This window comes from Corythoichthys intestinalis, chromosome 18, assembly GCF_030265065.1.
Source record: "Corythoichthys intestinalis isolate RoL2023-P3 chromosome 18, ASM3026506v1, whole genome shotgun sequence".
NCBI classification, from domain to species: Eukaryota; Metazoa; Chordata; class Actinopteri; order Syngnathiformes; family Syngnathidae; genus Corythoichthys; species Corythoichthys intestinalis.
Window position 1 is genome coordinate 32,527,592 of NC_080412.1, and position 15,750 is coordinate 32,543,341.

Here is a 15,750-nt window from a genome sequence, read left to right on the forward strand (position 1 = left end):
TACTTATTATGGAAATTAAATGTGTGATTAGCTTGAGTTTAATCAGTATAAACTATTACCTCAATTTATACAGGGCGTATCTTGTTTTAAAAGGCTACATTATCTGTTTACTTTTTTTGGCACTGGTTTCTTGCGTCACACAAGCAAAAGCTCCCCTAAATAAACTTCATTACATAATGCATACATTTCTGACATTTTCGAACAAAACCAACATGAATCAGCAAAATACAGTTGAGCAACTCACTCAAAGTACACTGTCAGAAATGTTTTTGAATGTATTGGGACTACAAATATATCAAAAGTAAATGAATTAATTGTGTTTATCCTGCTGTTTGTCCTCAGGACTGCTGGCGTTTGGCGTCAGCGAGTCGGCGCTGGTCAATAAGATCTTCACTGGAATCAACCTGGTGGTCCTGGGCTTTGTTATCATCTCTGGTTTTGTGAAGGGGGACACGAGCAATTGGAACCTCACGCGGGACAACTACACTAGTTTTCTGAACAACAGCAACAGTAGCAAGTCCGTAGCTGAAATCTTTAGAGAGTGTTTTGTTTTTAGCGTTTGAATGGGAATCTAACTTTTTTTTCTGCTGTTATATAGAATTGAGGAAGAATTTGGAACCGGTGGCTTCGCTCCTTTCGGCCTCGCCGGCGTCCTATCTGGTGCCGCCACCTGCTTCTACGCTTTTGTGGGCTTCGATTGCATCGCCACCACAAGTGCGTCTTGACCTCCTTAAATAGCAGCAAGCTGTGTCACCTCCTAATCTTTGCTGTGGCATCTATTGATGCGAATTATTCTAACCATGCATCTGGCAGTTTATTTTCGAATAGAACTGTATGTAAATTCAGTCGTTAAGGCTGGTATTTTTTTCTACCGCTTGTGTGAAATAGACTGTGGTGTACAAATTTACTACAGTGCCCAATTGCCCTTTTTTGCTAAACAAAAGAGCAGCAGCAAAGTGTTGGATTTCATCCCTGCTGACCGCCAGGGGGCGGTGCTGAAAGCATGCTCCATTCTAACCGTGTATACCAAAATAGTCACCTATTATCCCAGAGTGACCCCACCGAAATGGTTACATTTTTAGTATTAGAACTATCTTTTTTAAAATGCTTGCAGTAAATGATTAGGGTATTTTGAAATGTTTTTAAATGTATTATATACATATAAATAGGGCTGCAGCTATCAAATATTTTAGTAATTGAGTATTCTACTCAGATTCCATCGATTAATTGTGTAATCGGATAAAGCATTTTTTGGGGGGGGGGTTAAAGAGCAATTATAAATATATATGAGAAAAGATATTTCACCTAATCTTGAACCATTTTTAGGCAATCAATGTTTAGATGTACACTGTTGAAGACAGCCAACAATTGCATCTCAGATGTGACTAGAAAAACAACAAATTCACAGCTTTCAGTCAAAAAGCATAAGATCTTATTAAAAAAAAAAAAAAAAATGCCTAAAAATGTTATTACGCTTGATAAGAGACATCACTTAAGGTTAGGTGTTTTCCCCAAGTGTTTCAATTGAATTTCCATTTGTGTCAAGCTAATTTCAAGTTGTAGTTAAGTTTTAAGTTAATCTAAATCAGACGTGTCCAAAGTCCGGCCCGGGGGCCAAATGCGGCCCGTGGTCAAATTTCATCCGGCCCCCAGCCTCTTATCATAAAATCAATAACGTCTGGCCCGCACACACTTAATAATTTGGTCAGCAGTACAGCTACCAGCATATGAAGTAGCTTACACACTAAATGCTGCTCCTCATTTACCCACTAAAAGGCAGCAGCATTCTATGCAACATTACGCCGTGTGACCCTTTACCTCCAATTTTCTAAAATAGCGACAATCAACAAAAAAGTTGACTGCAACAGCCGACGCTTCAAGGATAGGTAGAAATTGGACTATTTCTTCACTAAAATACGCAACAACTGTGTCTGCCTCATTTGCAAAGAGACAGTCGCTGTTTTTAAACCAAATGAGACACGCTGACATGTACGACCAGATTACAGGGAATTTACGCAGCGAGAAATTGAAGCAACTTGAAGCTAGTTCAAATTCACAGCAACAGTATTTTGCAAGAGCCCGAGAGTCGAAAGAGAACGCCACAAAGGCTAGTTGCGAGATTGTTGAAATTTTGAATTAAAAAAAAATAATAAAGTAAATGTGACACACAGAATGGGTTGCTAAAATTTGCTTAAATTATTGTTCTACATAAAGGACGTCAGCCAAGGTCGGCCCCTCACATTTTTACCACACCAAATCTGGCCCCCTTTGCAAAAAGTTTGGACACCCCTGGTCTAAATTGTAAGGCCTGATAAGATTTTGAGTTTTTGCGGTGTTCAAAATATATATGATACCTGTTGTATTGGAGCACATTAGGCACCAGTGCTACTTGGTGTTTTATCGATCAATGACTACTGAGCTAAAATTGACAGTTAGCTTTATTAATTTTTTATTTTACACCCTCAGATTAAACAGATTAAATAAAGCCATTATTAGCTAAAGCTAACTTAATTTTACCATGTCCCGCTCCTCCGCTCTCGAAGTAAATGGGGTGCCTTCGGTGGAGCTGCAGCATTAAAGACTTATGCTAGTGCTATTTTATAGTGAATACATGAAACAGTGTTCGCCCTGGTCTCCAGCTTGAAATGCTCCCACGCTATGACATTTTCTGCTTTTTCTTAGTGCCTTTCCCTTTGCTTTTGTCGGATTCTTCGTCGTTACCTCCATAGTCATGCATGGTTGAAATCAAATATATCAGCCGCCTCTGTTGTCTTCCTTGTACGTACATGACGTCAGCGCGTTGTGCCGCATTAAAAGTACCAAAATTTTCGGACTATAGACCGTTATGTTTTTCCCACATTTTGAATCCTGCTGCTTATGGTCCAGTGCAGCATATTTGTTGATTTATTTCGGTTAATAGGTAAGGCTTTATTTGACACTGGCGTCATAAGACTTGTCATAATTACCACATGACAATATCATGGGCATTACTGAATGCTTATGACAGATGTCATTAAGTGTCATCCAGCAAATTATGTCACTAACACCATTTATGTCCAGCTCGGATCCTTTACATCCATTCAAAAGTGAGATAATTTGCCGGATGACACTAAATGACATCTGTTATGAGCATTCATTAATGCTCATGACATGGCGCCACTGTCAAATAGTTTTGCCAAATACCATAACTAGCAATTAATGAAACAACTGGAACAGTAACTGAAGAAATAATTAGCACAGAACATAAATTTTGATTATCTGTAGCGTTGCAGTGCATGCTAGGAAGCATGTTGAACGACAACAGTGTTCACAGTAGGTAGCAGAGAGGTTGATTGTTGGTGAAATTAAACGATTCCTTGAGGCAGAGAAAATTCCTCGATCAATTTTTTGGGACTTATTCGAGTAATCGTTTCAGCTCTGCATATAAATATTAAAAATGAAATTATTAAAAAATATTTGGCAAGTAGGTTAAGGAATTCAAATAATAAACACTAAATGAATAACAAGAAACTAATAAGCAGCATACTAAAAAATGGATGGGCCAAGATTTCAGATCATTAATAGTGTGAAAATAAAAGAATTAGAATAAGATTTATTACAGTTTTATTTAAAAATAAAAAATAAAATTATGTGTAGTAAATACAAATTACAAAAATGATGATGGCCATAACAATGACCCAATCATAACAATGACCCAATCAAAATTGCGTTTCATATTAGCAGAGTAAAAGATTTGTATTCTCATCCCTGAAAATAGCTTCTCTCTGATGGCGTCTTATAAATAGTGGGCATGTTTCCTACAACGCTTCTCATTGGTTCACACAGTAGCAGTACTGGACCTTCTGTTATGGCCAGCATGTCATACTCATGTGTCTTCACACTGTTAACGGCTCACGTGTTTGCAATGCGAGGCGAAAGTGCTTTTGGGTCGCGGGTTCACATAAGTGCAAGCACAGATAGAGGCAGAGGTGCCAGCACCTGTTGCTGGTATTTTTTGTGTCCGGTCAACTCAGCCTGAAAACATTAATAGCCACTTAACGTTCCGTAGGTTTGAAAATCAACACTCCATGGCTCTAATTTTTACATCCTGTCATTTTTTAACGTTGGTTTTGTTTTGTCTCTCACAGGCGAGGAGGCCAAAAATCCAATGCGTTCCATCCCCATCGGTATCGTGGCCTCGCTGCTCATCTGCTTCTTCGCCTACTTCGGCGTGTCCGCTGCGCTAACCCTGATGATGCCCTACTACCAGCTAAACACTCAAAGCCCGTTGCCCGAGGCCTTCACCCACGTTGGGTGGGCGCCGGCACGCTACATTGTGGCAGTGGGCTCCCTCTGCGCTCTATCTACCAGGTGAGGAAGGCAAAGACTGAACTGTAGTCTGAAGAAAATTCGATTGCCGTCAACCTGTTTGGCCTTTTTTCTCTTAGCTTGCTAGGTTCCATGTTCCCTATGCCCCGGGTCATTTATGCCATGGCAGAGGATGGGCTATTGTTCCGTTCGCTGTCCAAGATGAATACTCGCACCAAGACGCCTCTGCTGGCCACCATTGTTTCTGGCATTGTCGCAGGTATACCAACTCGTTAAACATGGATCTTTTGCCTTTTATTTTGCACTCTTTGCATTTTTTTAACCTGTCTTTTTCAGGTGCTTGGACATGTAAAATGCTAGATCAGAATGCCTTATAAGTAGTACTGCTTTTGGGATTGTTTATTTTGTGGATTTTCACTCAAAATCCGTGGCGAAAATGGAGAATAGGGAGGGAACATCTCGTTACGTCACGATACGATCTGGTTTGTGATACAAAGCTCACAATAATGAGGATCTCACGATATGGCGATACAATGATTATCGATACATTGGTCAGAAAATCATTCTAGGATATTCTACAAAACATCATATGAACAGAAAAACAAGCTATCGTCGTCCTACTTCCGTAAATGTATCACTACTAGACATCCAATCCATTTGAACTGGGAGGGTGGCAGCCACTTCTGGCCATCAGTGGTAGCCAAAGCCAGGCAACGAGGTCATTTTGGCTTTGATTTTGGGGCATTTTAGGACCACTTCCTGTTAATTTTGGGGCATTTTATAGGTCACTTCCTGTTGATTTTGGGTTTCAGAACAGGAAGTGACCCGGGAATCTACCAAATGAATAGACAGTGACTCAAACTCAACAGGAGGTGACCTGTAAATGTCGTAAAAGGAACCGCAAGTGACCTGTAAATGCCCCGAAAATGGGACCGAATGACTGAATGCTCTGGTTTTGAATGAACGAACGTTCCCAGTCTAAATGGATTGAGCGTCGAGCACCGTCAATGGCAGCCTTTTTTAAAAAATTTTTTAATGATTTTTTATTTTTTTAATTGACACCTTTTTAAAACAATATCTCAATTCTTGACAGGAGCATATCGATAATAGGGCTGCAGCTATCGATTATTTTAGTAGTCGATTAATCGATGAACTAGTGAGTTCGAATAATCGAGTAATTGGATAAGGAACATATAAAATACCTGACCTGAGCCTCAAACGGTATAAAAAAAAATGAATGAATGAGGATATATGTACAACAAAAGAACAATTGGCTAACTTACATAGCAAAAGTCCGCTAGCTTAAATGCTATAAAATGCTGTTATTTGTTGTTGTTGTTGTTTTTTAACAATGCTCCCAACAAATAGTAACACATATGCCCACAAAAAATGGCTAAACATACCTTTAAATTAAATTACAAATGCATTAAAAAAAAATCTCAAACAAAAATTTAGCTTATGTTTGTCTTAACAGGAAGCAGCTCAATTCAGCCATGTGAAATGAGGCAGATTAGAGGGCGTTGTATCCACCAAAATCAATAAAACTAAATGCAAGCACTATCAAAACAAACTATTACAACACCACTTTAATTAAACGAATATTCGAAGCAGCAAAATTTAATTCGAATTTTTTTTCCCAATCGAATACTCGAGTTAATCGAATAATCGTTTCAGCACTAATCGATAACCTTTTGGGATACTAAGTATCACGATATATCACCATTTCGATATTTTGTCACACCCCTATCGTGAGATACTCGTTATCGTGAGCCTTGCATTGCAACTCGTATCGTGAGGTACGCAGAGGTTACCAGCTAGAGATTTGGACCCTTAAAACTAATGAATATGACAGGAAAGACTAGGATATGACAGTTCTCATCTAAAAAAAACTTTCTCTCCACAGCTTTGATGGCCTTCCTGTTTGACCTCGGCGCTCTGGTCGACCTCATGTCCATCGGTACACTGTTGGCGTATTCGCTGGTAGCCATCTGCGTCCTAATTCTCAGGTAGAAAAAAATCTAACTAAAAGAGTCAAAAGATTTTTTGACAATAATTGAAAAACCGATATAAATCCTCTTTTCTTTATATCAAGGTACCAGCCCAGTACGCTGCCCTCATCCAGCCAGACAGAGAAGCTGGTGGAGCTAGTGGAAGGCGAGAAGGTGGCCATGGGCGGCGGAGACAGTGGCGACGAGTACACAGAAAGCGAGGAGAGGCCCCTCAAGGAGGCGTTCACCTTCAAACTGCTCTGGTTCCCCAGCTCAAAGACGCCCACCACAACCTCAGGGAACATTGTTTACGTGACCACCGCCGTCATCTGTAAGTACAGAACGGCGCTTTTCACGGGAATCTGGCATTTATTAGCTTAACCATGCTTCTCTGTGTGAGCGCAGCTATCCTCATCACCATTCTGTGCATCATCCTTGCCAATTCTCTGCCGGAGGTGCTGGCCGGTCACTCAGCCGCAGTGGCGTCTTGTATTATTTTGGCCCTGCTGTGCGCCGCCTGCCTTATCGTCATCTGCAGGCAGCCCGAGAGCAAAGATGTGCTGACCTTCAAGGTAAGAAAAACACGGTTACTCTTCTCTCAAAACACTGCTCCCTCCCTTTTGTTATGTTCTACACTTCATTAAACAACAGGTACAATTCTGTTACTGCAACAAAGTGTGGCGTGACCCGTGTCCACATTGTACACGGGTCCTTTTCCAAAACAGTTTTTTTTTCAGTCGCGAAACTTTTCATCAATAACAAAACATTTACAGTATTTTTCCGACTACAAGTCGCACCTGAGTATAAAGGCCGTTTCAAACTCAAGCCTAATATGAAGGAAGTGGATTGGACATATTAGCGTACCGCACATAACACGTCACCTTTGCTCATTAATCTGCATGACGTTAGCAACTGTTGCTAGGGGGGTCAAGCTTGCGTTTGTCCCTCATGCTAGATGCATGTAAATAGTATACAGTCCCTGACAAGTCTTGCCGCTTATCCATTTTGTTGAAACAATTGCTAATAACCTGACTTTTAAATATTCAGTTGCTTTCAGAAATGGCTCATCTGAAAGATAACCCTCCCAAATGATGTTGAATGTACATATTTGTTTCACTGAAAAAAGATTTATCATTTAATGAAGGTATAAAGGTCAAATTTTGGCAAGACAAAAGTTTTGTCGCCTACAGAAAGTAGTTTGAAAATTGAACAAAAAATGTACTTCAAATACAAAAATATGTTACATAACATAAGCGAATTAAGTAGTGGTGCTGTGAGATTCAAATTTAATATTTTGTATGACTTCCATGGGCTTCGGCAAGGATTCATACAATTTATTGATGAAGTCATCAGGAACATCAAAGAAAGCAGTCTTGCATGCCTCCCAGAGTTCATCAACATTCTTGGGTTTCGTCTTCCATGCTTCCTCTTTCATCCTACCCCAGACACGCTCAATAATGTTCATGTCTGGTGACTGGGCTGGCCAGTCCTGGAGGATCTTGATCTTCTTTGCCTTGAGGAGCTTTGAGGTATAGATCGAAGTATGCGATGGAGCACCATCTTGCTGCAGAATTTGTCCCTTCTTATGGTTGGGAATGTAAGAGGCAGCTAAGATTTGTTGATATTTCAGACTATTTATGTTGCCTTCCACCCTACAGATCTCTCAGGGCACAGACAATTTAAAAACCGTGTGGCATTTGCCAAGACCAACAACCTGTCAAAAGGATAGATGCTTGAAAAGTGGCAAAAGGTGGATTTTTCAGATGAATCTTCCATTGAATTACACCACCGTCCCCGCAAATATTGCAGGAGACCTACTGGAGCCCGCATGGATCAGAGATTCACTCAGTAAACAGTGAAGTTTGGTGGTGGCAAAATCATGGTCTGGGGTTACATCCAGTATGGGGTGTGCGAGAGATCTGCAGAAATTTTGTATTAAAACCCCTCTTATTGTTTTCGTTTTATTAAAATTTGTAAAATTTTCAATCAAAAAATAAACTAGTAGCTCGCCATTGTTGATGTCAATAATTACACCATGCTCACTCATTGTGCAGAAATCCATAAAATCATTTGGGCCCAAGCGCCAGCAGAGGGCGCCAAATACCAAAAAACAAGTAACAAGCGGACATTTCACTGCTGTCATTTTAGTCTGTTTGAGCGGGGCATGTGCGTTAATTGCGTCAAATATTTTAACGTGATTAATTTAAAAAATTAATTACCGCCCGTTAACACAATAATTTTGACAGCCCTAGTTGTAAATTGTTGAAGTCATACAAGCTGTTATTCCTATTTGAATTCTTATTGTTTACAAAAAAAAAATTATATACTTAATGTTTAGACTGCATGTACAATTGTTTAAATATCTTAAGTTGTTTAAATATCTTAAATTGAAATGTGGTGAATAAATCGGTGAAATCGGCGAATTTATCGTTATCGAGGTAAATCTGCTTAATTTACCTCGATACGTACTTTAGGACATATCGCCCAGCCCTACTGCATATGAAGGTGAACGGCTTCACCTTGCTGACGTTAAACTGGTATTTTGGATGTCCGCACAAGTTAATCCATTCTTCACATTTTTTCCCTCCTGAGTTTTTGTCTTTAGGAAACGTATGAAGAAAACATCCTTCTTATGTCATAAGGTCTAGAATCGTTTCTACAAGTTCCATAGCAGCAGTGTTTACTCGGCATGTCCTTTTTTGAAAGATTACCGGCAGAAAACAAGCAATACTAACATGGGTTGTATGCGGGGGCGCTTTTATGTTGACCCCCTTCCAGTTAACGATGGTGACGTCACGCAGTCTTGCGGTCTGAAAAAAGCGTTCGTGCTAGAGATGTCGGGTCTGATCACATCATTTTCAATCAGAATCGGCAAAAAAATATCGGACATGCCTTTTTTTAATATATATTTTTTTTTTAATTAAATTGTTTTCTAATTCTATTTAACGTTACAGACATAATATGTTACACTCATCCAGAGTCTTTAGTTTAGGCTTAAGGTAGGGTTATCAAATTTATCCCGTTAACGGCGGTAATTAATTTTTTAAAAAATTTATCACGTTAAAATATTTAACGCAATTAACACATGCGCTGCACGACCCACTCACGCATTGTCGCGCTCAATCTGTAATGGCGCCGTTTTACCCATATATAGAGCTAAAAGGCAGCGTAAAATAAGTAGAGTGAATTTTGGCAGCCTTTGGAGCAAATCTTTTAATTGGCTAAAGCCTTACAATCCCTCTCTCTACGATTAGAAATATCATGGGAACCAATGTTGGGAAGAAAGGTAGTAATCTTTTTCTTAACACCATATGTTATTTCCCAACGCCGAGAAGATATATCAATTGGTACCACTACGCACAGTCATGGGTGCACTTCCAATCATGCATTTGGGCACAACAGTTAAATGGCTACAGTATCATTTACTGAAAGCTCAACAAATACTCTAGATGGCAATATTTAGTCACAATATACAAAGTCACATTTATCCTATAAGAATTACAGGTCTTTCTATCCGTGGATCCCTCTCTCAGAAAGAATGTTAATGTAAATGCCATCTTGAGGATTTATTGTCATGATGAACAAATACGGTACTTATGTACTGTATGTTGAATGTATATATTCGTCCGAGTTTTATTCATTTTTTTCTTAATGCACTGCCAAAATGTATATGATCGGGAAATATTATCGGGAATGATTGGAATTGAATCGGGAGCAAAAAAAAAGCAATCGGATCGGAAAATATCCGGATCAGCAGATACTCAAACTAAAACGATCGGGATCGGATCGGGAGCAAAAAAACATGATCGGAACAACCCTAGTTCATGCGGTACGCTATTTTGAAAGTTAAAAGTTTCAAGTAGTTGGACGTCTATCGTTGTCATTTGACAACCAGTAAGTTAAAATACTATGAAATTTTTTTTTATTTATTCTAACAAGAAATGTAAAGTATTAACAAATCAAAGTATATAACTGCAATTGACATTGTTATTTTGACTATTTGACATTGGAATCTGTTAATAACAACGTGAAATGTATGTTTTTTTTAGGTTCCTTTGCTTCCTTGGTTGCCTCTCTTCAGTGTCTTTGTCAACATCTACCTCATGATGCAGCTGGATCAGGGCACGTGGTATCGCTTCACTGTTTGGATGGTCATTGGTACGTTGACGTTTTTTTTTCCGCATGTATGGTTCTGTTAAGTTGTGACATTGTTCGTTAAACGTTTAGGAGTAGGAAGTACAGACGAGCTTTCAAATTTTGTGTGAATTGTTTTTTTTCCTCGACCTCCTGACGCATTCTCTCTCTTGACTTTAGGTTTCGCTATCTACTTCTTCTACGGCATGAAGAACAGCAGCGCTAACCGCTCGTCCCCACGTAAATACGAGCCGGCTCTGCAGTCCAAGAGCCCTATTTACAAAGGCGCCCCTGATGACAGCGACATGGAGGGGGGCGACAACCCCTGATTGCTATTCACTTGCTACCGGAGGACGGACAGAGGGAGGAGGAGGCGGCGGCCGATTTTGGACCGTCACTAGAAAGGGAGGAGAGGCCGTTTTACCTCTTTTAACACAAAGGATCTCTTCTTTTCTGTAGTTAGCCACGTAGCCCCTTTTGCGATCAAACGCCATCCTCCTCCTCCCTCTTGTCCGTCAGCGAAGAAGACGACGAGAGCTCGCGACGCCGCGTGGGGAAGCCTAGCTTTCCCGTACGCGCCGCTCGATTGATTGCACCAGCCTGTTGCTTTGTGTCTGCTGTGTGTGCGTGTGTTTATGTGTGTCGGTGTGGAAACAGGGTAAGTGCTGTAGATTAACTGGTTTCGTACCGTAAGGTCAACAACGGCACACTTATCCGACGGTTTTTCTTAGCGTTTGAGCAGATGAGTTTTCAATAACGAAGCTATTCCCTCGCAAGGTTGTCACGGTCCATCAAATGACATTGTTACAAACTTGAACTTTTGAGCGGAACCGCTTGTGAAGCCGAATGATTGTTACCCACGAGCAAAACTTGAACTTGTCAGCGGACCATACCAATTTCCAGTTCTGACGTCAAATTCTCATTGAACGGACGAACATCTGAAGTCTGACTTGAAATACATTTGAAGTCGTGTCGCGTAAACACTTGAACTTGGCGGAACCTTCAAAATTTCAAGTCCGATTGTTACTCGCAACAACAGTCGTATTATCATTCAACAGACTCGGGAGGTTCCGCTGCTGTTACGTTTTTTTTTTTTTGTCGCGATCGAAATAAAAAGCAGCTTTCGTCCACGCAAAATAAAGTCTGCGCAAATGCGAGGATGCCAATTGTAAAGTGAGTGCTTCAAAAACGTATCGTTGGGAGACAACTCGTCGTCCACGTTTTAGTTTCGTTTGAAACTTGGCAGCTTTGTCAAGATGTAGTCTTCGATCTCTCTGCAGTAGAGCTGTTCTTTATTTAATTGTGTACATTCATCAACTTGATTGGAATTCTTTTATGTAGTTGAAAGTTGTATGTTTTGATCCTCTAGGGGTGGGCAAACCCGATGTGCATTTATAAAGCAGATTAAAAATCTAGATGAAATGGACAGATATTTAAACACACAATCAGTTTGATTATTGTTATTTTACAGAACAGTTGGGATTGTTACCAGAACCAAAACTTTTGATGGCGTTAACGATGAAATTATGATTATTCACTGTAATGGCGGTAACGTTACAAGTCATATTCTAACAGGATGGGTTTTTTTCTGTGTAATGTGAAAACTCTTGCAATATTTTTCGGACTATAAGTTGCACCAGACCAAAAAAAATGCGCAACAAAGAGGAAAAAAAATATAAGTTGTCGCATTTTTAAAGTAAATTTATTTGATAAAATCCAACACTAAGAACTACAGAGCCCTGAAGGTGACATGGAAGAAGAAAAAAAACGTGGGGTTGACGGTAAAAAAAAAAGTAACAAAACATGGAAGTAAAAAAAAAAATAAAAAAATAGAGGTCAAACAAAAAAAAAAGCAAAAAAAAAAAAAAAAAATTCACATTGATGCAATTTTTTTCTTCATCAAAGCAAAAAAAAATCGCAGAGCCTGTGTTCTCTGCATTTTCTGTACATACATCGGAAACCATGTTGCTGTCGAGTATAGTAATTGGTTGCTAATGAAGTCAGCAAGGTCAAAATAGAACGCTTTCTGACTAAAATGTTAGGTTGAGTTTAGGATTCTCTTCAAATGGCTTCTGCTTTTTGGAAACCGTGCTTAAGATCAGTAAATGATTTTATTTCATCATATTTTAAGCCTATTTCAAAGTTAAACTCAATTAACCTCCCCCAAGGGTGAACATGCTATATTGTTGCCATTATTTACCTGGAAATTGAGCCGCACAACTTACAGAATTAGGTGTTTTTTAATGTAAAAATAAAAATTGTTTTGCTTCGGTGCAAAAAAAAATTTTTTTTGCTTCCATGTAAAAAAAAATGCTTCCATGAAAAAAAACAATTTTTTTCTACTATGTAAGAAAAAAATGCTTTCATGGGGGGGGGGGGGATTTTTTTTTTTTTTTTTTTTTTTTTTTTTTTGCATGTTCCGCGTCCTTTTCGGAGTACTTTTTAACATCAACTTTTTTTTCCCCCTCTTCTTTCATGTCCCCCCTTAGGGGCTCCATAAAAAACAAACATGTCATCTTGAAAGGCAACTTAAAATACAAATTGAATCGAGAACAACAGGCTGAATAATTGTACCGTATGCTATTTCTAACATTACATGATGCATAAACAACGAACTGAGAATGTGCCCGGTATGTTAACCAAACATAGCTGCTAAGAGTTACTCAGATAACAGCATAAAGAACATGCTAGCAAGTTTCCCAAACCATCAATGTCACTCCATTAGCAATTATCTTTTTTTGTTTTCTTCAGTTCAGTAAAAGTAACCTTTGCATTTCGCCAGTCCCTTAAATAAAATTTTCGAGATCCTTTAACTCAAATCTCTCGCTAATTCCAAAATTTTACCATATAGACTATAGAATAGACAACAAGCTTAAATGTATAGTATGCTAACGTTAAACTGCTGCTCATTTTCATCTGCATATGATTTTCTTTTCGGTGCCATTTTGTTCAGACCTTCTCAGTTGTTTTTATTCGTTTTTGTGAGTTATCGCCGATCTTGAAACACAGGCCTTGAGCGCACCCTCTTGCGGTTTATTGTGAAAATAACGTGAAATTATGTGTTAATAATTTCACCTATAAGTCACTCCAGAGCAGTGGTTCTTAACCTGTGAGTAAGGGGTTTAGCGAAGGTTAAGAAATGCATAGTTCTATTTTTGTACGCTGATTAAATCTAGGGAAACTGGCTTTGTAGAGCAGGTGTTGGACTGGTTTGCTCAGTGGAAGGTTGACTCGCACTTGGTATGAGGGAATACAACAGACCAATGGGCAGCGTAGTCTCATATTTTGACCTGTTTATAAAACATGATGTCAAAATGAGAATTCTGAATGGGAATTTGCTAAATTATTGGCTTGCTTGCTTTGATATATTGGTTTTGAATTTGAAAATCCTTTTTTTTTTTTTAAATTACGAAGGGTTGTGTGAATCCACATGAGAAACTTTGGGGTTCTGTACCTTTAGTAAGGTAAAGAACCACTGCTCCAGAGTATATGTCGCACTCCTTGGCCAAACTATGAAAAAAAAACAAGATTTATAGTCCGAAAAATTACGATAATCTAATTTTAAACGTCCTGTGCTTGGAATTCACAACGATTTATTTGACTAGTTTAATCTCATAAAACGAAAAGAGGCTTGTAATGTTAGAATTTTTAGTAATATGATCTTGTAACATTGCTACTTTTATTCTTGAGAAGACCCTTAAACTGACTTATTTTCTTATGCATCATTTTTCTAATAATTCTTGTCCAATTGCCAACTTTTTCAGGTTTATAATCAAATGTTTCTGGTAATATTCTCAGCTATTGAAGTGAACTGAGTCGTTACAACACTACATATTTACTATGTTTTTTTTGGGGGGGGGGGTGTTAATTGGAAGCTTTTCACGTGATCCGTGCGTCATACGTCATGATTGTAACCATTGAAAGCATTAGCCCACCCCTGCTGTTTTAGAAAGTGATGTATTTCAGTATGTACATATTTGAGAAATGTTTTTTGGTTGTTGTTGTTTTGCGCAATTGAGGTAATCTGACCAAAATGAACTTCCTTCTGAAACAAAGCACCACCTCTACGAGTTGGTCTATGTCATGTCATTTAAAAAAAAAAATGTTCCCCCGCGTATAACTTATGTGCTTTACTGTATATTGTACAGTATTTGTGTAAAAATGTATTTGTAAAATGTTGTAAATTAGAACCCCTAAAATTGTGAGTATACTCCATGCTGCTGAAATTGATGTTAGGGGTGGGATATTGTTTTTTTCTCTCCGATGTTAATCTTATCAGCAGTGCCTGAAAGGCTGGTCAGAATTTTTTTCAGGAGGAAAAATATCAAAATCATATAATTGAGATGAATTAATTTGCTTATCATAAGGTTACATCCAGCCCTTGTGCCTTTATATTAAAAAAACAACTCTTTATTGCTTTGATATCAATAGCTGTGGTCTATTTTGTTTTTTCTTTTATTTCATAAAATGTACATATAGCTGTTATGTATAAATAAACCAGGCTGTACTTTTTCTAAAAATATGAAATAAAAAAAATGAACCCACTTTAGCAGTGTCTTTTCTTTTTAGGGAGTGATTATGGACATTGGGGGTCTGACAATATATTGAAACGGTGATATATCATACTTTGTAGCCCAAATGCATACGCGGATATTGCGGGGAGGCAGGCGGGGCAGCATCCCCCCGGTAGCTGTAAAATATTGCATGTAACTGACTTTCCTATATAAGACTTTAAAATACCAAACCAGTAAAGGTTGTAAAGCAATAAAAGCAACAAAAATGAATTAAACGAACATGAATCTTACGAAGTTTTTCATATATACAGTGCTGGACAAAAGTATTGGCACCCCTGCAATTCTGTCAGATAAAGCTCATTTCTCCCAGAAAATGATTGCAACTACAAATGCTTTGCCAGTAATATCTTCATTTATTTTGCTTGAAATGAAAAAACACAAAAGAGAATGGGGGAAAAAAATAATCATTATCATTTTACACAAAACTCTAAAAATGGGCCAGACAAAAGTACTGGCACCCTATTAAAAATCATGTGATGCTTCTCTAATTTGTGTAATTAACAGCACCTGTTACCCTGCACCCATAAGCGGAGTTTAAGGGGGGGCAGGCCCCCCTGGTGGCCTAAAAGTGTCATTGCAAGTATATTATTATTATTATAGATTATTATGACATTATTATTTATATATGTATAAATATATATATGTAAAAATATATATTGGTGGCACGGTGGCTGAGTGGTTCACACTTTTGCCTCACAGTTCTGAGATCAAGGGTTCAATCCCGGGCTTCGGCCTTCCTGTGTGGG

At 38.6% G+C, this 15,750-nt stretch overlaps 1 protein-coding gene across 2 annotated transcripts in view; it reads left to right on the forward strand.

The window, feature by feature from the left end:
• The window catches only part of slc7a3a (solute carrier family 7 member 3a), a 36,161-nt gene extending 21,187 nt beyond the window's left edge, over positions 1-14,974 (forward strand). For both annotated transcript variants that reach the window (XM_057820726.1, XM_057820727.1), the window contains exons 4-12: positions 343-517; positions 599-714; positions 4,128-4,350; positions 4,428-4,567; positions 6,212-6,314; positions 6,401-6,627; positions 6,702-6,868; positions 10,346-10,454; positions 10,611-14,974. In XM_057820726.1, coding sequence (XP_057676709.1) covers positions 343-517; positions 599-714; positions 4,128-4,350; positions 4,428-4,567; positions 6,212-6,314; positions 6,401-6,627; positions 6,702-6,868; positions 10,346-10,454; positions 10,611-10,759 — 1,409 coding nt within the window. In that variant the 3' untranslated portion in view covers positions 10,760-14,974. The remainder of the gene's footprint in view (positions 1-342; positions 518-598; positions 715-4,127; positions 4,351-4,427; positions 4,568-6,211; positions 6,315-6,400; positions 6,628-6,701; positions 6,869-10,345; positions 10,455-10,610) is intronic.
• The last annotated feature ends 776 nt before the right edge of the window (positions 14,975-15,750 follow it).